General features: G+C 40.3%; 1 protein-coding gene across 1 annotated transcript in view; it reads left to right on the top strand.

The window, feature by feature from the left end:
- The window catches only part of LOC126143531 (CLIP-associating protein 1-A-like), a gene marked incomplete at its 3' end in the record, with an annotated part of 235094 nt that overhangs the window by 109103 nt on the left and 101641 nt on the right, over nucleotides 1-24350 (top strand). Inside the window, 2 exon segments of the mRNA XM_049915437.1 lie at nucleotides 1592-1785; nucleotides 15636-15716. Of these exon segments, the coding sequence (XP_049771394.1) occupies nucleotides 1592-1785; nucleotides 15636-15716 (275 nt within the window).

The raw sequence follows: 24350 nt of genomic DNA, 5'->3' as shown, positions 1-24350 counted from the left end.
GTTACACTGGATGTCTGAACTAACATTTCTCTTCTGATTTTTATGCTCTTTCCGTTAATGTTTTGTTGTGAGGCCTAAAATGGGAAATATTCCTTTGACTAAAATCACTGTGATATTACATTGTGTAATATAATTTTGCCATTAGGCAGTTCAGTTGAAACCGTAGCTATGCACTGACTAGTGTGCCTCTTGACTCAACAATATCTCACTTTGGATGGCATGTCACAGCCAAAACCAATCCAGAAAAAGGTTAGTCAATGCTAAACTGCAACAAACCACTGCAGAAGTTACTATGATAGTTAAACTCTCCTGATGAACTATATTTGTACTGTCTTAATTTATTCATCCTGCAACTGTGCACAACAACAGTAATTTAGTTATTTCATGACACACTAGGCGAAGTTATCATGCTTAAGATATGTCATAACAGTAAGATGAGTATTAATGATTAATCTCAGATTGTATTTGGCATGCATCTAACATCATGTAACTCATTGTATACTATTTTAAATATACTAGATTGGTTCGAATATTTTTCTAAAAGAGGTAATACATAAATGAGGATAATGCTCTCACCTACTTTGTAAGTCATTTGATTGAGTCTGGTTTCATTCTGCATCATTCTTAAAAGGCTGTTTTTCTCCAATAAAATTTTTGTCACAGGAAACATAAAATAGATGGAAAAATAAAGAAAGAGAGAAACAAATTGTCATATTTGTTTTACCTTTGCAATGTTGGGGAAGGAGATGTGTTTCACAACAGCAAAGATGAACAAGTGCTCATAGATCCTCAGCTATGCATATTAGAGTCCATGTTGACTAGACAATTTTTCTTGTCTTGGTCTATACTACCACCTCTGAAAGTTGCTACCCTACAATCTTAGCAACAACAGTACTGGTACATGTATACCACAGTCAGAGGCATCAGAATAATTTTCATTTGTAACTTTCGACTAATTCATTTTTGGTACAGGGACCATTACCTCAGATTGATGTGTTTATCCATCTCCTGTAACATCATCATGGAATCACCGTGTACATACATACATTTAAAGACCCTGGCACATATAACTTAAATACTCTGTTGCTTCGTTGGATGATGATTCCAGATGTGGATTGCTATGTAAACTTGATCTACTAAGCTTCCTCTACAATCTTTAGAAGTGTGTAACATGAATTATGAGCCACTCCAAATATGTTCAGCTGATTTGCACATAGTGTTACATATCTTTTGTCTTTATCTGTAGGATTTTCAGTACTTTCTACTGAATATCACTCGAATTGCAGCTTCAGTTTTTCATTATTAGAGAATATTATTCCCAGTTTCTGTTGTTATTTTTTGGGCAGCTTTAATTCTTTCTTTCTGCATTTTCTGTTTTTCTTTGTTGTTTTCCTTTCTTTTCTCCCTTTGTAAAGAGTAACGTAAACTTCATTTATTAGTGCATAATAAAGATTGTGATGCAGACTGTGAAATGAGTGTTGTATCTGTACATGTAAGTTACGTGCACATCTATGTTCTGTGTCTTCTTTTTATGTTTTTCATGTGTTGTGTACTTTGTATATAATTGTTTGCTTTTGTTGTTTGTATGTAGGGCTTTCTGGCATTTCCGGGGCCATTTTCATGAAAATGCTGAGCAGATATTAAACTCACTGGATAGTACACATAAGAAAGCTCTTAATCTTGAAATGGGAATGTTAAATTCAAACAACTTCGTAGACCAGGAAACAGAAAGAGGAGGTAGGCTGGCAGCTGGAAGTGACTTTCCAAGAGGTCGAACTGTTGCAGGTACCATCAACTACCTACACTATCATTAATATTTTTATAGCATGCAGAAGATATTTATTTATGGTTGTGTGTTTATCGGCTGAGTTTAGCTGTAATCTTGATGGGACCAGGTGTCCACAGAATGGAATAGTTACATAGATCAATGTTTATTTTATAATTTTCATATTCACTATGTTTCACAGTTTCTGTTACTAACTTCTAGTGGTTGGTGGATAAAATTTTGATTGGGAACCCATGTCCTGAAATGTAATATTTGGATATAAAATAAGTTTGAATATCACATCGCTTTCAAATTTTCTTCTTCATGGCGCGCACATACACAAACTGAGAAGACAGTCCCTGTTGTAGTTATGACATCGCATACCATTTCATCTGACTACAACAATGGCTGTGAGAAACTATTATGTCACTGCTAGGAGGGTCAATTATGGTTCTCTGTGGACGTGTCGCACTCTCGACTTTGAAGAGCACGTCCTTCATCGCGTAAACAAGAACATTATGATGAGTACTGGAAACATTGCCGGTGCAGTGGGCTCTAATAGAGCACATAGGTCAGAACTCATTGTCTCTGCAGTGTGCATAACACTAATTGGGAGATTTGGAAGTGATTCAATCTTTAATCTTATTTGACATTCAAATGGTACAGTCCGATCATTGACTTCTTATCAGAACTTTATCTGCTAAGCTCTTTTTGCAACCTATAAAAGCCTGTAATAATAACTGTGAAACACACTGTATTTATTTGCAGAAAAAAGCTTCGTTGAGTTACTTTTAGTGTAATCTACAGTGTGTCCATAATTTAAGTTTCAGTTTCAAAATGCTCTAGGAAGAGAACCCCTGGTCAGAATGATATCAAGTTTGAACTGTGTATTACACACACACACACACACACACACACACACACACACACACACACACACACAGTTCATGAAAATTCTACAAATGACAGATGGAATTGCAGTGTGACAGCTGTGGTTTGAGCTGCATGTTACACCATCCATACTGTTCAAAGTGCATGACTGCATAAGTTTGACGCTCAACAAAAAACACCGTATGAAAGTCATACGACATTGGATGGAAGAAATCAGTTTTTAACTGTCATGCGGCCAAAAACTGTATCAAAAGTAAAATGATGTTGGTTTCTAATTGTTATGAGACCAAAACAAGCCATGTTCAATATGCTGTCTACTGTTTTCTGCCCCAAGTTGAAATTGAGAAACAGCATGTTCCACAACAGATTGGAGTGTCTCGGTGACATTTAGAATATGTTGCACAGTGCATGCCTTCATTTCAACTACATTCAGAATTCAAGCACTGAACACAACACCTCTCAGATAATCCCACAAAGAGAAACTGCACGGTTTAAGATCAGAAGATTGGGATGGCCAGACTGTAGGGAAATGATGGCTGATAATTCTAGCATTTCTGAAATTCCTCTGTAGCAGCTGCTTAACTGACTACAATGTGCAGAGGAGTACCATCTTGCATAAAAATGATCCTACCAACACATCCATGCTGTTGAAGGTTTGTCTTGCTGGCAGGTTAGCAGGAAGCAACTCTTTAACATGGGTGATGATGTATGGAGAGCAATGCAGGGTGTTTTGTAGAATTTTACACACTGCTCAAAGCATGTCCAATGTTTGGGGAGGTTCCCCCACGTGCAGCATTTTTGCACAATACTGCTTGATCTGTTGTGCTGTGTTGCAATTATGTCTTTGACAGACATTGGATCAACTTCTTTCCTCCCTCTGCCACATTGAACTTCAAAAGAATCTGTCTTTTTGAATTGTGTAACCATTTTCTCCAGAACCTGAGCAGAACTCATGCACTGCTACCTGTGAAGGTAAAGGCATGTGCCATTTCCTTTTCAATTAGAGACCTTTCTTGTCAGTTGTCACCCTTTGGTTTTGAATATTTATCTCTAAACTGTATTGAACTCTTTGTTGGTTTCCAACAATTTTTCAGTTTTTCCATCAGATCTCAGTTTTTCATACCCTCAAGTGTCTGGATTCTCTGCAGGGCTACTGGTGCAGTCACCATTCTTGTGATGGAGCTTTTCCAGGAGTGAGCAATCCTTTGTGGAGACAGTGATGGGCGTCTCAGACACAGACTGATGAACAAACTTCTTTTGTTTTCTAATGGCGTTTTAATATGCTGTTCAAATTTGATGTCATTCTGAGCAGTGGTTTTCTTTCTACAGCATTTTGAAACTGGAACTTCAATCATGGTAATCCTGTATTAGGCTGTACCCCAGTTGACTTTTACTCTTTTGTTACCAAATGAGAAAGTATTATGTATGTTGTGAATGGAAGATTTCTGAACTTCATCATGTCGTCTGCTTGATGATGGATGTCAGGTGCATGAGTCTTGTTAGAAATTTGCTATCCATATCTTCTTGCAGGTTTCAAATTCTGCATAAGAATTGGAAAATTTTGTATCCAATTATTACTTTATGTGGGACCGTATATGACAGCACCATTTAATCTCTCTATCCCCCCCCCCCTCCCCTCTATACACACACACACACCACCTACCTACCTACCTACCTCAAGGGATTGGGGGTGGAGGGCAATCATAGTTTAGAAAGATCATCAGAATGTGATGAACCCATCTATTGTGAGGATGAGGAGAGACAGTGGCCACCCTTTCTATCTCCTTGTTGTTGTATGCCAATACTGTGTTATACAGAATGATAATAGGTATCTCATTCATGGCATGTAACCAAGCTGTAGAATTTTTGCGCCACTTCATGTGCATATGAGATATGAATAATCTCTTGGCACTTGTATCATACCTGTAATCTTTGTTACCTTTGAAGATAATGGCATGTGCTATTTCCTATCAATTTAGAGACCTTTGTTGTTGTTTGTCACCCTTTGATTTTAAGTATTTATCTGTATATTGTGTTCATTTCTTTGTTGTTGGATTAAAACAATTATTCCACCTTATCTCAGTTTCATTATCGAACCTTATTTTTGGTGTGTATTTCTTTATTTTGTGTATTTTAGGTTTGATTATTGTTAACTACTGTTCATTTTATAAGCACTGGTATTCCCAAACCCCATTAAATCCTGTCTCTGGACTATCTCTAGTGGACTATCTCTAGTTGCTGTCTCATGCCTATATAATCATTACAGCTCCCAGTTATGTTTTATAAGTGCAGCCAGTTGTTTTCTATCACACATGATACACGTATTTCGTGTGGACTCCTTTCAGACATCTTTGTGTGAACTAGCAGCATTTCATCTGACAGTGTCTGATAAGTACTCAGATGTGATATGGTATGTTGTAGAAAACATCAGTCAGCTGCATTCTTGAAATATCATTGAGTATTCAAGATCCACATGATTATGCTTTCCTAATGAGACTGTTCACACTGGCTGTCACATACATAACATTGATACTGAATTAGTCCTGTGTAGTTCATTCATTGAGTAAATAGCCTACTCCCGTTTAAAGAAATTGAAGTATGGATAATTCCACTTTGCACTCCTATTGCAACTTCATCTATCAAATGAGTGATGATCCACTTTCCAGCATTTTAATCATTTCATTTTCTGTTGGTCATTAATATTATGATATTTATTACCAGATATGTATGAGAGACAAGCTGTAAATTTAGCAGTTGATCTGAATGATAATTCTCAGAATCAAGTAGTCTTCCGAAATCTTCCATACTTGGTGTGTACTGCAAATATGAGTGTCATTTGAGGGAGTTAAATTGTGTAACAGCTTAAGTAATTATTTTTCCTTCCTTTCACACACACAAATAGAGGTTTTCATACAATGATGACATTAAGAGTGATGAATACTTGAATGCTAATTAATGTTGCTCTACTGTTTACCAGATGATGTTGGGCTCTGATATGCTGCATCATTGTGTAAGAGTATAATTGCAGTAAAAATACAATGTAACCAATCACTTAACTTCAAGTTTTTATTTATGACTCTTTACGGCAGCTTTGCTTTCATTTTAAGAGTATGTTCCATAGGGACTAACACTGCCTGTCAGAAGATGCAGTTGTAACAAAATCTGTATTGCAAAGTAGTTGGCAATTTAGTGCTGAAAAATGGTTACAAAGTTGAAACCATAACAGAATGATTAGAACATAGCCAGTAACAAAGTGTGTGACAAAGCTAAAGAACATAAAAAACACTTACCCCATAACACACCATTCATTGGTACTGTCTTATACTGGAAATCAGAAATCCTGGAGAAACATAAAATCAACACCAAGAAAAGCAAGGAATAGCATTTCCACATATAGTAAACAGACAAGATAAATTTTGGAAACATGGAGAGTATAAAATATAATGTAGTTGTAGAAACTTCTATATGAAAAAGACAGGGAAAGCCTTTGACATTAGATTTTGTGAACACATGGCAGCCCTTCAACTAAAGAATTAGTTAAGCCAGTTGTCACAACCCATCTGTGTGGTATGTTGCCAAATACCAGACATGAATAAAGTGCTGACCATTTTTCATACACAGCCAAAAGGTATAACACTAAATATCCTGGAGACGCTAGAAAGCTACAGAATACAAAAACTACAGCCGGATGTAATTCAGAATCAAAAAATTGACAGTGAACATCCAAAAGTTATAAGGAACTTCAGTGAGACATGCCAATTTTCAAAACAGTTCAAATGAAAACCCGATTAGGTTTATGCAATAAAATTATAATTAAAATGAAGTAGTATTTTTTTTTAAATTGTATGCATGACATATTTGTAAAAACTCAGCACATGTTCACTTATTAAATGCCTTTATACAGGATGACCCAGAAATCCATTAACATTCGATAATTCATCATTCCATGGACTAATGTGAGTAGTGAGGTAAAAATTGACATATATGCTTGAAATGACATGGAGTTCTACTGAAAGCAAAAAAAGGTGCACAAAATGACCAACAGATGGCACTTCATATGATACAAAGCAATAAGTAGCGTAACAATTTATTTTCAGCAAAGACAATGTTAATAAATGCTTGACATCTCGGCTATCATTCATCAACAATACCTGCAGTCCAGGGTCAATCTCGTGAACAGTGCTGTATATCTCAGTATGTTTGGTGAGAAATTGCCGTCAGATGTTGTCTTTTGGCACAACTAATGAGATTAGATGATTGCGGTAGACTTGCAACTTCAGGTAACCCCACAACCAATAATCAGATGGATTGAGGTCTGGTGTCCTGGGAGGCCAAGCATGACTGAAGTGGCAGCTCAGCACGCGATCCTCACCAAACAATGTGAACAAGAAATCTTTTATATGGGGTGAAGTGCCAACCTGCATAAAAGTCATACCTTCCAGCAGGTGTTTATTAGCCAGGCTAAGGATGATGCGATTCTGTAACATATTGGCGTACCTTGAATCCGTCATGCTGACAGTTTGAAAACAGCAGCTCACATTTCCTCAAAGTAAAAGGGTCCAGTCACAATTAATGTGGCACATCCAAGCCACACCATGACTTTCTCGACATGCAGTTGGATTTCCATGACAGTTCCAGGATTTTTGGTAAACCAAATTTTGCTGTTGTTGGTGTTGACACACCCTTAAAGTGTAAAGTGGACTTGTCACTCCACAACACATTAGACAACCAGTTGTCATCGTCCCCCATTCTTTGAAGTGCCCACACCACAAATGCTCTCCGTGTGACAAAATCGGTGGCTAATATTTCTTGACAATTGGGGATTTTGTACGGATAGCATTGGAGGCTACACCTTTGTACTCTCTAATCAATAGTGCGTGGAATGCCAGTGCGCCATGCGACTTCATGAGCGCTGACTTCACCATGCAGAGATGAACCTGCTGATACCTCCATTTCTTCCTGAACTACCTGAGCAGAAGTAGCAATTGGAGTCTGATCATTCACTACCGGACCGATCATCTAAATAGCATTTGGTTATGAACTTTGTGATCATTTTCTTCACAGCTACACTTGTCAGACGACCTTTAACTGTTTCGAACACCCTTCTTATGCTGATAGGATCGTAAAGATGCAGTAGCGGATTCTCCATTCTGATAGCAAAGCTTTGTGAATAGTGTCATTCCTGATAAAACCAACATACCGTGATTGCTGGTGCATCTGGCTTTCTCTCTCACTACAGCTCATTTTATACATGATTGTCATGCGATGTTACTGATGTATTGCTGTCCAGCGCCATCTTTTGGCCAGTTTCAGCACTAGTGTTTTGTTTCAGTAAAACCGCATATCATTTCAGTTTGCCCTCTCTCTAACTACATTATTTCATGAATAGTGCAATTTCAAAAGTTAGTGGCCTTCTTTATCACTCTGTACAATATCCAGTGATATACAATGAAGTGCTAAAGAAACTGGTATAGGCATACTCATTCAAATACAGAGATATATAAACAGGCAGAATACGACACTGACTATATAAGACAACAAATGTCTGGCACAGTTGCTAGATCGGTTACTGCTGCTACAATGGCAGGTTATCAAGATTTAAGTGAGTTATTTAGTTACTTTCATGTTATAGTTAGCACACGAGTGATGGGACACATCATCTCAGAGGTGGTTATGAAGTGGGGATTTTCTTGTACAACCATTTCACTAGTGTACCATTAATAGCTGGAATCCGGTAAAACATCAAATCTGCAACATCGCTGTGACCAGAAAAAGATCCCACAAGAACGGGACCAATGACTACTGAAGACAATCATTCAAAGTGACAGAAGTGCAACCCTTCTGCAAATTTCAGGTTTCAATACTGGGCCATCAACAAGTGTCATCATGCAAACCATTCAATAAGACATCATCGGAACCGAAGGCCCTCTTGTGTACCCTTGATGACTGCATGACACAAAGGCTTACGCCTCACATGGGCCCATCAACACTGACATTGGACTGTTGATGATTGGAAACATGTTGCCTGGTTTGACGAGTCTCGTTTCAGGTTGTATTGAGCTGATGGACATGTGCAGGTATGGAGACATAATCATGAATCCATGGTCCCTGCATGTCAGCAAGGGGACTGTTCAAGCTGGTGGAGGCTCTGTAATGATGTGGGGCATGTGCAGTTGGAGTGATATGGGGCCCTGATATGTCTAGATATGACTCTGACAGGTGACATGTACGTAAGCATCTTGTCTGCATCCATTCATGTCCATTGTGCATTCTGTTTGACATAGGCAATTCTAGCAGGACAGTGCAATACCCAACACGTCCAGAACTGCTACAGAGTGGCTCCAGGATCATTCTTCTGAGTTGTAACACTTGTGCTGGCCAACAAACTCTGCAGACATGAACATTATTGAGCATATCTGGGATGCGTTGCAACATGCTGTTCTCCACCCCTTCGTACTCTTAATGGAATTATTGACTGCTCTGCAGGGTTCATGGTGTCAGTTCCCTCCAGCACTACTTCAGACATTAGTTGAGTCCATGGCACGTCATCTTGGAGCACTTCTGCATGCTCATGGGGGCAGTACCTGGTATTAGGCAGGTATACCAGTTTCTTTGGCTCTCCAATGTGTAACACTATAATAATCCTTGCACACCATAAGGTCCTTTAAAAAAATAAAAAAAACTAATCTCCAGTAAAGTTTGTAAACAGTGAGTGAATAAAGCTGAAATGCAAACCCCTTGAGGAAAGTAGACAACAAATATGCACAGGATCATCAAGACTTTTCGGGATAGTTCTTAGTGTTCTAAAGCGTGAGCCACCTTTCAATTTTCACCTCACTTAGTTACATAAGGTCTTTTGAGATCTCAGTGGCTTACTTCATTCTCTTAATTCTTTAGTATTTACTGGTGTACCTTTGTGACCCTTAAGTTTTACAATGTTTATTGTAGTTGAACATACAATGATAGCTGTATGTTTCCAGTACTGTGCACTCTGGTATTGTATTTTTCCTTGTTGGAGTCTCATTGTTGTGGTAAAGGTCTGACTGTAAATTTCTTTTGTTCCAAAATCATCACCGAGGTTGCAGAGTGGTCAAGGCATTGTACTCCGTTTAGGAGGAGTGGGCTTCAAATCTCTTGTCTTGTTGGTTAGAAATAAGATAATAAGATTTTCAGTGGCTTTCCTAAATCATGCAAGTGAAAACCATGATGGTACCTTTGAAGACACCATAGCCAATTTCATGACATACTCTTTCCCATGCATAGCTCAAGGGCAGTCTCCAGCAGTTTCATCACCTATGGGCTTAACCCATATCTTCCATCTTTCTCCCTTTCAAAATGTACCTAATATGACTGCTGCTTTATTTCTGTTGTGCGTAACTGAAAATCTGTACACTCATGAATTATTGTTCTGTGAGCATATGTTTTTAGTGCTTCATTCATTCTCTTATATCATCATTATTTTGTGTTGTTTTAGCTCTCTCAAGTGGGATTTTTTTGTTTTTGTTGTGGTGGGGGGGGGGGGGAAAGGGGGGGGGAGTACAACAGATACTTAATTTCAAAACAGTGACTTTAATTAGTGAATAGTTTTCCTTTAACTAATATAACAGGTATTGTATTGTTGAAACAAACAACAGTACGGCCAAAATGAACCATAGTTAATTCTTCTTCCGCATACAAGTGAACAACAGTTAGAATATAAATACAAACATAGAAACAATCCAAGTACTGATATAATCACTTGCAAATAATAAGTAAGAACACAGTGGGAGAGCAAGTGTCTGCTGCACCATGCATATAAAGAGGAGGGCTCCAGTAGATGGCGTGACAGATGTCGTGTCATGTGCACAAGTCATATGGCCACTGCAGCGGCCTCTGGTGGCTGGTCCACGCAGATGCTGTTCTGTTGGTGGAATATTCAAAGTGTAGTGCACCAGCAGCTGGTGCTGCATTGTGTATCCAAATATCATGTACGTGGTTATAGCAGGTATCGTGTCATTTATGAGGTGAAGGCTCACTGTGTCCACAATATTCAATAATCTACAAGTCCTCATTGCTGTGCCAAATGATAAGTGCCTAAGGGAACTCAGCCAGTCTTTACCGAGTGCTGATTTGGTGAATCTGGGATCTTCCAGACTGGGACTGAACACTGCCAGCCCTCTTAAACTATAAGCTGTAGACGTCATAAGGAGCCATCATGTGTCATGATAGTAAAATGTCATTTCTCACAGAATGTGAGTTTAACTACTGAGATCATCGAACTCTATTTTAAAATATTTTTATATGTTTAAAATATATTTTAAAATAACAGTTACTCAACATGTGCTACATGTTAATGTCATGGGTGACTCGAGGCAAAACAAATATCCATTAGGTAGCAGCCTATTGTTACAAATGTCTACATTTCGGGTACCCATGTTGCCATGTAACATCATTCAACTGCTAGCTAATGTGGCAAATCTGCACACAAAGCTGGGATAGAATGTACTTCACTCAGTTTTTGTTTTAATGACAGAGGCCACATTCAGTATGGAATATTGGAACTTTTCTTGGTGAAATTGATTGATGAAATCCTCTTAGGATATCAACCGAGTGAGAGAGTTGCCTTGTAGCAGTGCTTCAATGTGTTTCCTACTTCATCTACATCTACGTGATTACTCTGCAATTCACATTTAAGTGCTTGGCAGAGGGTTCATCGAACCACAATCATACTATCTCTCTACTATTCCACTCCCGAACAGCGCGAGGGAGAAACGAACACCTAAACCTTTCTGTTTGAGCTCTGATTTCTCTTATTTTATTTTGATGATCATTCCTACCTATGTAGGTTGGGCTCAACAAAATATTTTCGCATTCGGAAGAGAAAGTTGGTGACTGAAATTTCGCAAATAGATCTCGCCGCAACGAAAAACGTCTTTGCTTTAATGACTTCCATCCCAACTCACGTATCATATCTGCCACACTCTCTCCCATATTATGTGATAATACAAAACGAGCTGACCTTTTGTCTCAGTGGACTGTAACATGCACATGCACATGCACTACTTGGGTTATATACCTGTGAAAGGCTCAGGTTCAGAATATGTTCCATACACCCATTCAGTATATCTTATCCCAGGCCTATCATGAGCATAACTTACCCCATCAGAGACAGGGCAACTGCTCAAAGCAGTTATGCCATTTACGCAAATGAACCAAGGCTGTAGGACCACTTGCTTAATAGCATCTTGGTCCACATGTAAAACACAACATAGCAGCAATTCCTCATGGCATGAATGTGAGATGTCATCAGTAGGTTTCCAGAGGTGTGGGGCACCAAATAACACACACAATATCCATAATTACAGGCTGGCTATTTGGGAGTGTAGTGCTGATTCCTGATAACATCACAGATGTGTTCCGTCGGATTTAGATCAAGCAATTTAGTAGCCATGACATCTACATGGGAGCCCTATTATGCTCCTCAAACCACTGTATCACGTTTTTGGCATTATGACATGGACCATTATCCTGCTGATGCCAGCACCATCTACATCTACATCTACATTTATACTCTGCAAGCCACCCAACGGTGTGTGGCAAAGGGCACTTTACGTGCCACTGTCATTACCTACCTTTCCTGTTCCAGTCGCGTATGGTTTGCGGGAAGAACGACTGTCTGAAAGCCTCCGTGCGCGCTCTAATCTCTCTAATTTTACATTCGTGATCTCCTCAGGAGGTATAAGTAGGGGGAAGCAATATATTCGATACCTCATCCAGAAACGCACCCTCTCGAAACCTGGACAGCAAGCTACACCGCGGTGCAGAGCGCCTCTCTTGCAGAGTCTGCCACTGGAGTTTGCTAAACATCTCCATAATGCTATCACACTTGCCAAATAACCCTGTGACGAAACGCACCGCTCTTCTTTGGATCTTCTCTATCTCCTCTGTCAATCCGACTTGATACGGATCCCACACTGATGAGCAATAGTCGAGTATAGGTCGAACGAGTGTTTTGTAAGCCACCTGCTTTGTTGATGGACTGCATTTTCTAAGGACTCTCCCAATGAATCTCAACCTGGCACCCCCCTTACCAACAATTAATTTTATATGATCATTCCACTTTAAATCGTTCCGTACGCATACTCCCAGATATTTTACAGAAGTAACTGCTACCAGTGTTTGTTTCGCTATCGTATAATCATACAATAAAGGATCCTTCTTTCTATGTATTCGCAATACATTACATTTGTCTATGTTAAGGGTCAGTTGCCACTCCCTGCACCAAGTGCCTATCGGCTGCAGATCTTCCTGCATTTCGCTGCAATTTTCTAATGCTGCAACTTCTCTGTATACTACAGCATCATCCGTGAAAAGCGGCATGGAACTTCAGACACCATCAGGGGATCCATCAAGCATGGAGAGATGCAAGTGTTCATGTAGTCCACAGTGTTCATAGTCCCTTCGATTACTACCACAGGTCCCATAGAAGCCCAGGTGAATGTCCCCCATATCACTGTACTGCCCCATGGGCCTGGGTCCTGAACACAGTGCGTCTGTTGATCAGGTATTGGACAGGATGATGATGTATGTGGACTCTTAATATAGTCGTTGTGGAACAAGAAACATGATTAAGGCAGTCAGGTGACGTGCTTCCATTGATTCTGAGTCCTATCTCAATGATTTTGTGTCCAATGTAATTATTGTTGACTCTGTTGTTGGGGCAACATGGGAAGGAGTAGGGGTTTTCTGCTGTGAAGTTCCATGTTCAGAAGTGTGTGTTGAACAGTGTGCTCCAAAACAGTTGTACCAGCACCAGTATTATTGTCTGCAATCAGATCTGCCACAGAACACGAACTATTATGCCTTACAGACTGGCCAAGCCTCCGATCTCCACATTTTGTGATGAGGTATGCCCAGCCAGCCCTAATACTTTGTTGTCTTCTCATAGGTTCCCCATCCTCCAACCAGTTTCCAGTGATGGTCATAACAGTAGCACACAAACCGCTAATCAGCTTCACTGTTTTCGAGGTGCTTGGTCCCAGTGCCATGCCATAACATTCAGCCCTTTGTCAAAGTTGCCTATGCCAGTGGATTTCCCCATTTACAACCTGTTTTATCACTAGAATGATACACCAGTCTTCTCTGCTTTATTTCTGGACTGCATCACATGCCTGCAGAGTCTTTTATGATGGACTGACAACCCATCAGCTGCCCACCTGAATGGATGACACTGCAAAATTGTGGCCAGCATGATAATGAGCAAAACACATTTGGCTTCATGGCTGCTTCATATCCTGCACCATCTGTGTCACTCCACTCAGCCCACTACCAGCTTCTCTGAATTATGTGGGTGGGAAGTGTCCCTAGAGTGCTAAATGAAACTCGTTAAACTTCGGTTACATGATAAATCAGGCTAATCTAAAAGCCATAAATTCAACTAAATACGTAGATATTACAATTACAAACAACTTAAATTGGAAGGAACACACAGAAAATGTTGTGGGGAAGGCTACCCAAAGACTGCATTTTATTGGCAGGACACTTAGAAAATGTAACAGACCTACTAAGGAGACTGCCTACACTACGCTTGTCCATCCTCTTTTAGAATACTGCTGCACGGTGTGGGATCCTTACCAGATAGGACTGATGGAGTACATGTTTTGTATTATCACAAAATATGGGAGAGAGTGTCACAGAAATGATACAGGATTTGGCCTGGAAGTCATTAAAAGAAAGGCGTTTTTCTTTGCGACGGAATCTTCTCACGAAATTCCAATCACCAACTTTCTCCTCCGAATGCGAAAATATTTTGTTGACACCGACCTACATAAGGAGGCACGATCACCACGATAAAATTAGGGAAATCAGAACTTGTATGAAAGATTCTTTCTGCACGCTATATGAGATTGGAATAATAGAGAATTGTGAAGGTGGTTCGATGAACCCTCTGCCAGGCACTTAAATGTGATTTGCAGAGTATCCATGTAGATGTATATGTAGATGAACGTAATATTTGATCACAAAAAAGTTCAGGTCTCTATATCAGATAACACATTCCTCATAACCACGTCAACTCTGTCTCTTGGGTTTCCCTCCCAAAACCCTCCTCAGTCTCTCTCCAACACTTGAATTTAGTCAGAGTCTTCTATCTCATAATCTGCTCCCACTTATTACTCTCTGTTGTTTCCATCTTTCTCTGTTCTAGGCTCTCACCCATTACCCCTTAACCAACTCCTCCTATTTCATCATGTGTACCATATGGACTTCCCCTTTCTGCTTCAGGGTGAATTCGCTGGTGGCACATTCCTATCTTGTTCCATTGCTGCCATTCTTTCCTAGCTGTCTCTCTCTATCTCTCTCTCTCTCTCTCTCTCTCTCTCTCTCTCTCTCTCTCTCTCTCTCTCTCTCTCTCTCTCTCTCTCTGCTCTGTGTGTGTGTGTGTGTGGGGGGGGGGGTGTCATTGGCAATTACATATATTCTATATATAGTATGTTTTGCAAATCTTTATTGCTGAGCATTATAGGCACAGGTATTTGTTTTGTTCACACAGCAAAGACACAACTATCAACTATAGTGTAAGGAGAGATATGCTGTGGAAAGAAATTACTGAAAATCTTTGAGACATCACAGCACAAATCAAATACATTTAAGTTGCTAAAACCAACGTATTACATACAAATAAATGCCCTAACCAAACAGTATACACAGTCTGATGAAGCTACATTTTTTAAGTATTTGATTGTTCTCTCTGATGATTAACTTGCATGTATATCACTGGCAGTGATTCACTAAATGTGATACTTGCAGATGGTAACCAGGAAACATTCCATTTATCTCGAAAAGCTTTAAGTTTCAAGATACATGTACTCTAGGAAATGTCACTATTGAAAGAATGTCTTTTTGACGTAGTCACTGTTGAGTAGCAGTCAGCATGGCATTCAAAACAATGTCTCTCATCCGTAACGTATTAAATGTTACAAATTTATCTTGGTTTATGCAGATGGATCACCACGTCGAGGTTCAGCTCCTGGCCCTTCAGCACTCCGATCTAATAGTGCTATTGATCTGCAGGCAGCCCAACGTGCTAAGGCACGAGCACAGTATGCTACTTTAGCTTGACATAAAGTAGGATCTGGGGCGTCTCTTCGTAAGTATAGTTGCTGGTTTTATTTTAGTGTATACATTGTTTGTATAGATTTAATTAAATTATTTGAGCTATGCACGCATGCTCTCTCTCTCTCTCTCTCTCTCTCTCTCTCTCTCTCTCTCTCTCTCTCTCACTCTCACTCTCTCTCTCACACACACACACACACACACACACACACACACACACACACACACACACACACACAGAGATATATTCCTCCTCCTTTTTACCATCCTAGTCCTACTGTATTTTGGATTAAAATTCTCATCTCACCATTCCGATTTTGGGTTTCCTAGCTCACTAAATTTGAAAAGAATGCTGCCAAATACATTCTCATTCCTTCATTGGTCCCTTCGTGTGTTCGATCTCTGATGCCCTCATCATCGACAGGTTATATAATCTGAATATTCCTCCCCTCCTCTTCTGTTGTCCTTCATTTACTCTTCCTCCACCCCTCTTCTCTCTCATTGATGCTTTGTAAAATTACTAAGTACCTTATATTCACTGCATCGATGAATTCACATAAATGGTACTGTCACACTCCTGTTGCGGAGGACAGGATGATAGAAAGAAAAAAGATGCACCCTGATGTCGTCCAGTGGATTTAGTTGTGTGGTCAAATGAATCAAATCAGTATCAGCAGTATGTTTTCCACTGTAATCCCACAAGTAACTGAGAAGGGCTGTATACATTGAAACAAAAGATTTTTTGTGAATCACACGACAAGCAATTGTAAATAGTTTCTTCAAGAGTTAAGACTGAAGTATTCTATGTCTTTTGGCCTCCACCACTTCACATTGGAAGATTAAATGTGTCACTGTTTCATGCCTCTCACCATTTATTCTGCACTTATCTCTCTGTATTCATCATGCTTTGGTTTTTCTTAAATTTCCCATGACTTGTCACCAGTCCTACCATGAGTTAAATCTGTCTCTTGGAGCCGAGGGTTACAGAACTTCTCTTGAAATATGGGTTTTGTATCATTAGCTTGCCATGTGCTGTTTTTGGATATTAGTCCAATAGAAGATGTGTTCAAAAAACAGGTATTTTGTAATTTTGCATATTGTATTAGTCCATTTCGTGTGATTTTTCATTGTTGTGCTGGTGAACATGTGTGAAACATATCTGTACACTGGTAGCAGTGTCAGAAGTATAGTTGTCAAGGAGGTTACATGTGTTTCCTTAAGAGTGGCTATTATAGGTTTGGTTTAAAAAGGCCTCAAAGAATTTTGCTATAAAAACAGAATAAAATGTAACAAGGTTTTAGAAATGTTGAATATTGCTTTTGATGAGACTGCTATGAGTAAAACAAGGGGTTACGAGGGGTATAAGTATTTCCAAGATGGCTGTGAAGATGTTGAAGCTAACAAGCATTCTGGACATCCCACCACACCAACAACCGATGAAACTGTGGAAAAAGTGAAATAAATTATTGTGAAGGATCACAAGATCACAGTCAGAGGAGTTGCTGATTGTTTGGCATATCAGTTGACTCATGCTGTGAAAGCTTTTTGGGTGTTTTGGGTATGAATTGTGTGACAGCAAAATTTGTGCCAAATGCACCTGCTCACACTACATTGCTTTTTCATGTATTTTTGGTAAAAAACAACACTGTGATGATACCCTAGCCTCCATATTCACCAGATATGGCCCTGTGTACCTTTTCTCTGTTTCCAGAAATAAAGATAATGTTAAAGAGTTTTACAGGCATAGATGAGATTAAAAGTGCACCGCTGAGAGAACTAAGTGCTTTCCCAAAGATTGAATTCTAGAAGTGTTGCAGAGGTTGGAAGAAGTGATCTCATAAATGTGTAATATCTAATGGGGACTTGTTTGAAGGAGATAACATTAACATAGATGAATAAATAAAATTATTCCCAGAAAATTAGCATTCCTGTTACTTTTTGAACACATCTTGTATTCTGCAAGCTGTCTTCTAATCTAGCTTGTTGTTTTGTTCGTATCACCTCAGAGATGGTTAAAAGATGTACTGGTCCAACTAGTGGAGTCATTGCACCTGCCGTAGCCAGCCTGTCAGCTTGTTCAGTGCCACTGACCCTTGTGTGACCAGGGACCCACAGCAGGTTTACTCTGTCACTTTCCCTTATTGTCACAAGGACTTCATGGCATTCTGTAACAATCTTTTGTCTCTATGCAGGAGCTGGTAAAAATTTCAGAGCTGTTTGACTGTCTGGATGAATATACAGGCTGTAATCCTTGTGGCACCTATGCAGATTCTCCATAGCACATATCTCTGCCTGGAATACTGTAGCTAGCTGTCCTAGAGAGATTGCTTTCTTTAGTTGGGGCTGTACCCTGTATATCCCGGCCCCAGCACCTTCATGTGTTTACAATCTCTCAGTAAACCACACTGCATCTCCTGATAGGTTTGTTCTTCCATTGCTTCCTACTTCTGACTGTTACTTTCAGATGCTAAAGATTAATGTAAACCCCCTAAGCTCTACTATTACACATTGATTGTTCTACGACTGGTTTCGTTTGTAGAATATTGTCTGGTTGCCAGCAGTTAAACAGAACAGGAAATTAGGCTAAAGCTACAGCATTTTAACGTATAAAATAGGCAACTCACATTGATAACAGCCTTACACTAGATCCTCACCAAGTTGTGCAGAAGTCATGACTCAGTTGGTATTGTTGTTGTCTGTGTCATAACTTTAGCACAACCCGGTGAGAATTTAGTGTAAGGCTGTCATCAGAGTTAGTTGGTAATTTTATTCATTGTTTTAGCCTCATTTCCTGTTTTGTTTAACTGCAGGCAATCTGAAGATGTTTTACAAACAAAACTGCTTGTAACACAATAAATGTGTAGTAGTACAGCTGAGGTAGTTTTCATTATTCATTAACGTTATTGTCAGCCGTGGTTCCCAAAGTCACCTTGAAAGGGTTATTGAAGTACCTGAGAGTTGTATAGTTAGCCAGCATTTCCTGTATTTACCATATTCACTATGTTGGTATGGGAGTCTGGATTTCTTAAGGATTTCCATTTACTTCTTGTATGTTATTGTTGCTGCTACCTCCATTGTAACACAAAGGTGTGAAGGTGGCATGTCCAGAATGGTCTCCATCCCAGTGGTGAGTATGCTGCTGATTCCACGTGTTATTGCTAAGCAGGCCAATTTCTGTACCTTGCAAATCTCGTTTGAAGCCATCTGCTGTTGTACTTTCTTCCACCATACTGTAGCCCTATAACTTGATCATAGACCTTATTATATTGGTGTATATCTAGTACATACTTCCGGGTCGTGACCCCAGTTTTTACCACAGGCCCTTCTAATGCACATAAGAGCACCTTCCATCTTGGAACGCACATTGTTTATCTGTGGGGTCAAATATAGTTTTGCATTCAGTATTACCCAAAGTTACTTTATTGCCTCCTCTACTAGTAGAGTTTTGTCCATGAGCTTAAGATTCCAGTACACGGTTTATATATACTTACTCATGTAGATGACAGAAACCCTCCTCGCAGACACCCCTCGGTGGTGGTGTTCACCATTTTCTCATTCAACTTTGTGGCTTCTACCTTTCATTTACTCATTATAGTCTTAAACTACTTGTATATGGTGCTCTTAATGCCATGGTTGTATTGCTAAAACCCCCTTTAATGTCCAGGAGGGTGCAGGTAGCAATTTCCTGAAAGCATAGTGCTTTTTCCAACTTCTCAACAAACTGGTGAAGTGCTGCTTCACATGGTTTGCATAGTTGATATACTTGTTAGTTCACATGTAGAGTAACTTTAGTTAACCTCCCTTCCTTAGCATACACATTAACCAATTATACTAATGTCTTTAGGAAAAAGTAGGACAGGCTAATAGTAGTTGAGTCACTGAACAGCCACCTACGTAGCTCTTTTAACGCATTAGTGTCCATTGGTGACACATCAGGCGGGTAAGAAGTCGCATATCTAGAATTGTGTGCTTTTATATTTACTTCTTCAGTTAGTCTTGCTAGGATGGGTATGATGTGTGCATGCTGTGTGTGGAAACAGGAGGGGCTGACCAGAGTTCACAAACAGCTATATGTGCTGTTGGCTATGGTCAGTCACCTTCAGGTTGCAGCCTCAGGGTACACCAGTGCCGGAGAATCTGGCGCGTTGCGTGGGACACCTCGGGAGTCAGTTGTTTTGCCCACGGGCTCTGCTTCCGAGGCACCTTTTAGCGCATATGACACGATGGATCTGCCCTCACAGCAGGCTGACTGTTGGATGGTAACATGTTCGCGTTGCTCAAGGCGGACGGCCAATGTGGAAACTGGCTGCGTGGCCTCGTCCATTCGCCCTATGAGTGGACAGGTGGCTGCTGCTTCACCAGGGTCCAAGCAGCGACGTGGGGGGCAAGGGTTTACTTGTTATTGGCAGCTCCAATGTTTAGCACATTATGGAGCCCCTAGGCAGATAGCATTCTGGGCTGGAAAGAAAGCCAATGTGCACCTGGTATGTCTGTCAGGAAGCCTCATCTGAGATGTGGAGGCTACATTTCCGGTGGCGACTTCCCTCGATAGGTCAGGGGTGCGTAGCAGAGTACTTGTGGAGTGCACATGAGGGTTTTTTAGGCTAGGCTGTAGTTTGAGGTTCTCTAATGGACATTCGCCAGTCGATTCACAGCAAAGAAAGGCAAACAGCATTCAGAATCAAGACACTTTGACTGTCACAATTTTATCAGTAAACTGTGTAAGTATTTGTAGTAAAGTTCCCGAATTTACTGCCCTCCCGGAAAGTTATTGCACTCAAATTATTCTTGGGACCAGAAGCTGGCTGAAACCCAAAGTGGAAATCTCTGAGATATTTAGTGAGTCATGGAATGTGTATTGGAAAGACAGATTACAGGCCATAGGAGGGGAAGTGTTCATTGCAGTTGACAAAAATATTGTCTCTATTGATGTTGAAATTGAGTGTGACAGTGAAGTCGTCTGGTCACGTATAACAGGTGTAGGTGAAACTATGTTAATTGTTGGATGTGGCCATCCGATTGCGCTGTGACAGTTCTAGAGTCATTCAAAGGAAGTCTATGGTCAATAGCACTTAAATACTCAGATCATGCAATAGTAGTTGGAGGTGACTCAGACCTTATCGACATGTCAGTATAGAAGTGGGGATTAGCGATCATGATATCATTATAGCAATCATGATTATGAGAGTTAATAAATCAGTCAAGAAGGCTAGGAGTGTGTTCCTGCTAGACAGATCAGATAAGGAGTTCACTTATACAGTGAATTGGCATCACTTGGTACCAGTAAGATGGACACACAGGAATTACGGGCAAAGTTTAAGCAGATTGTAATTCATGGTCTAGAGAGTTATGTGCCTAGTAAATGGATAAAGGATGCTCAAGACCCACCAAGGTTTAATAACGAAATTCGCAAGGTGCTGAGGAAACAGAGGCTGTTGCACTCTAGGTCAAAAAGGGACACAGAAACAATGGCAAGTGAAGGTTAGTAGAGATTCGTGTGTCTGTGAAAAGATCGATGCGTGAAGCATACAACAGCTACTACCATCACACCTTAGCAAAAGATCTGACAGAGAACCTGTGAAAATTACGGTCATATGTAAAATTGCTAAGTGGTTCTAATGCTTCAATTCAGTCCCTTGTTGACCAGTCTGATGTCGCAGTTGAAGATAGTGAAACAAAAACCGAAGTTTTAAATTTCATGTTCAAGAAATTGTTTATGCAGGAGAAACATACAAACATTCCATCATTTGACCATCGGACAGACTCCTGTATGGAAGACATAGAAATTCTCATACCTGGCATAGAGAAGCGGTATTTATCAGAGGCAAGGGTACCACCAGGAGTGCCCCAGGGAAATGTGACAGGACTGCTGTTGTTCTCTATATACATAAATGATTTGGTGGGGAGGTTGGGCAGCAGTCTATGGTTGTTTGCTGATGATGCTGTGGTGTATGGTAAAGTGTCGAAGTTGAGTGACTAGGAAGATACAAGACGACTTGACCAAATTTTCAGTTGGTGTGATGAATGGCAGCTAGCCCAAAATGAGGAAAAATGTAAGTTAATGTGGATCAGTAGGAAGAACAAACTTGTAATGTTCAGATACAGTATCACTAGTGTCCAGCTTGACACAATCAAGTCATTTAAATATCTGGGCATAACACTGCAAAGTGATATGAGGTGGAATGGGCATGTGAAAACTGTGGTAAGTAAGGCAAATGGTTGACTTTGGTTTATTGTGAGAATTTTAGAAAAGAGTGGTTCACCTGTAAAGGAAACTGCATGTAGGATCTGGTACGATTTATTCTTGAGTACTGCTTGACTGTTTGGGATCTGTACCAGGTCAGATTGAAGGATGGTATCAAAACAATTCAGAGGAGGGCTGCTAGATTTGTTACTGGTAGATTCAAACAACACATAAGTGTTACAGAGATGCTTCAGGAACTCAAAGGGGAAACCTTGGAGGGAAGGCGGCATTCTTTTCAGGAATCACTTTTGATAAAATTTAGAAAACTGGCATTTGAAACTGACTGCTGAACGATTCTACTGCCGCCAACATACATCGGGTGTGCCACAAACATATCGTGCATAAGGACTACGAAGATAAGACATGAGAAATTAGGGCTCATACGAAGGTGATTAGACAGTAGTTTTTTCCTCACTCTATTTGCGAGTGGAACATGAGGGGAAATGACAAGTAGTGGTACAGGGTGCTCTCTGCCACGCACCTTACGGTGGCTTGCAGGGTATCAATGTAGATGTACATCTCTCTCTGGCTTCAGATAGTTTTGCTTGCTTAATGACAAGGCAGTGTTTGGCAAATGCCTTCAGCTGTTTTGCCCATTTTCCTTTACTTCTTGCATTGTTTAACAGTTTTCTTACTGGCTTTCTTTGCAATTCAAGGTTGTTGTTATTTTCTAAGTACCAGGTCATAATGGCAGATGTCACTTCATCTGCCATTTCCTCGAGTACTACTGGAGTCCTTACTAAAATTACAAATTCAGATATGGATGAGTTTAGGTCTTTCCTATAAGACTCTTATGTTGTGTTTCTAGGATTCCTATAGGTCATGGTCTGTTTAGCATTCATTTCAGCCTCAAACTTGTTATATGTGTGTTCTGATAAGGATGGCTCCAACACCGCATGCCATTGTTTGATGTAGCTACCCGTGAAGGTGAACCCAAAAGTTATGTCCATTATTTCTTCCTTTCTTATGTTCCTGAAGGTCGATTTGATGCCCTATTCAGGATCTCCAGGCTACTCTCAATTAAATTTTCTTCTGCTGTTGGTGTTGCTGCTTCCCCTCAACAGGTTGTGGGCATTGGCATCACAACCAACCAACAGCTGTTCATTCAGCTATGAACACCTGTCTACATGCTACATTAATTTTCAACTTCATTCACTAAGTCCCTGAAATGAAAGTCCGCCGTGGGCAGGAATGACATTCCGCACTCAACATAAATGCATATTCTGGTGTTCTTTAAATTTCTAGTATGTTACCTCTGGCATTTTGCCTCCAGCATCATCCTCCAGTTTTCCCAAGACCTGAAACGCCTAATTTATATACATAGGGTTCCCGGATCAGGACAACGTCCACCTCTTGTCTTCCCAGAAGACGACTCAGGGTGGCAGTTGCCCCCTTACTGTGTTGCAGATTTATCTGCAACTCTTGCAGCCACTAACTCCACACCATGGTCATTTCCAGTGTGTGAGATTATTCTGACGATAGCCTGCAAGAACCCTTTCTTCCCATTGCCCTCAAGGATTCCTCACTGACTTCCATCACAGGGGCTTATTTCTTACCTCGGCTATTTCTGGATCCAGTTATTGTGATAAAAGGGAATATTAGACTCCTCTCCTGTTCCTTGTCTTGACTTGTCTCTTGTTCCTGTCTTGGAAGTAGAAGGGATCTGTTTTTCCCCTTCACTCTGAGACCACCTTTGTAGAGGTCTTAAGTTTGGGACCTCTTGTCTTCCTTTTCATTTTGTTGTTTGTGAAGTTTTCTCCTCTCAGCCCCAGACAATGATTTGACCTCGATACAGTCCAACTTCTCAGTGATGATTTCCTCTTCTTGGATTGGTCTATCAACTGATCCAATTCCAGAAACAGCTTCCATTAGTTCGAACCTCAATGCTTGGGTATTTTAAGTCTCATCAAATCCCACAGTTTTTGTTTCTTCATTTTGGTACCATGAGATTTAGCCATTTATTAGGTTGATACCATGGTGCTCAGCATGGTGCAAGGCTGGTTACTTGGGTCAGTTGACCAGTAGCCCTGAGAATTTTGCTACATGCCACACACCCCTCAGCATGAATTGTAGTGGAGCTTTGTGAGGCACTCTGCTCATCTGGTTCATCCAGCATAGGAGATTCTGCCATTAGCTACACTACAGCTGTCATAGCCCTCAGCTTCATGCATACACAGAAGCCTTTCTATCTGCATGATCAGTATTTCAACTACGAGGTGGTGTCCCCAGAGAGGGAACTCTCATGATACCTTGGGATGAATATGCCAAACCCACCTCATAAAATCAACAAGTATGCAGGATTTATTGGAGCTGCTGTGGAATCTGTTGCATGTGAGTCAATGAAGGGTGCTGCAAACA

The sequence above is a fragment of the Schistocerca cancellata genome, unplaced genomic scaffold, assembly GCF_023864275.1.
Source record: "Schistocerca cancellata isolate TAMUIC-IGC-003103 unplaced genomic scaffold, iqSchCanc2.1 HiC_scaffold_823, whole genome shotgun sequence".
Taxonomy (NCBI): domain Eukaryota; kingdom Metazoa; phylum Arthropoda; class Insecta; order Orthoptera; family Acrididae; genus Schistocerca; species Schistocerca cancellata.
The sequence above is the reverse complement of the archived record's forward strand: the minus strand, read 5'-3'. Positions and strand labels throughout refer to the sequence as shown.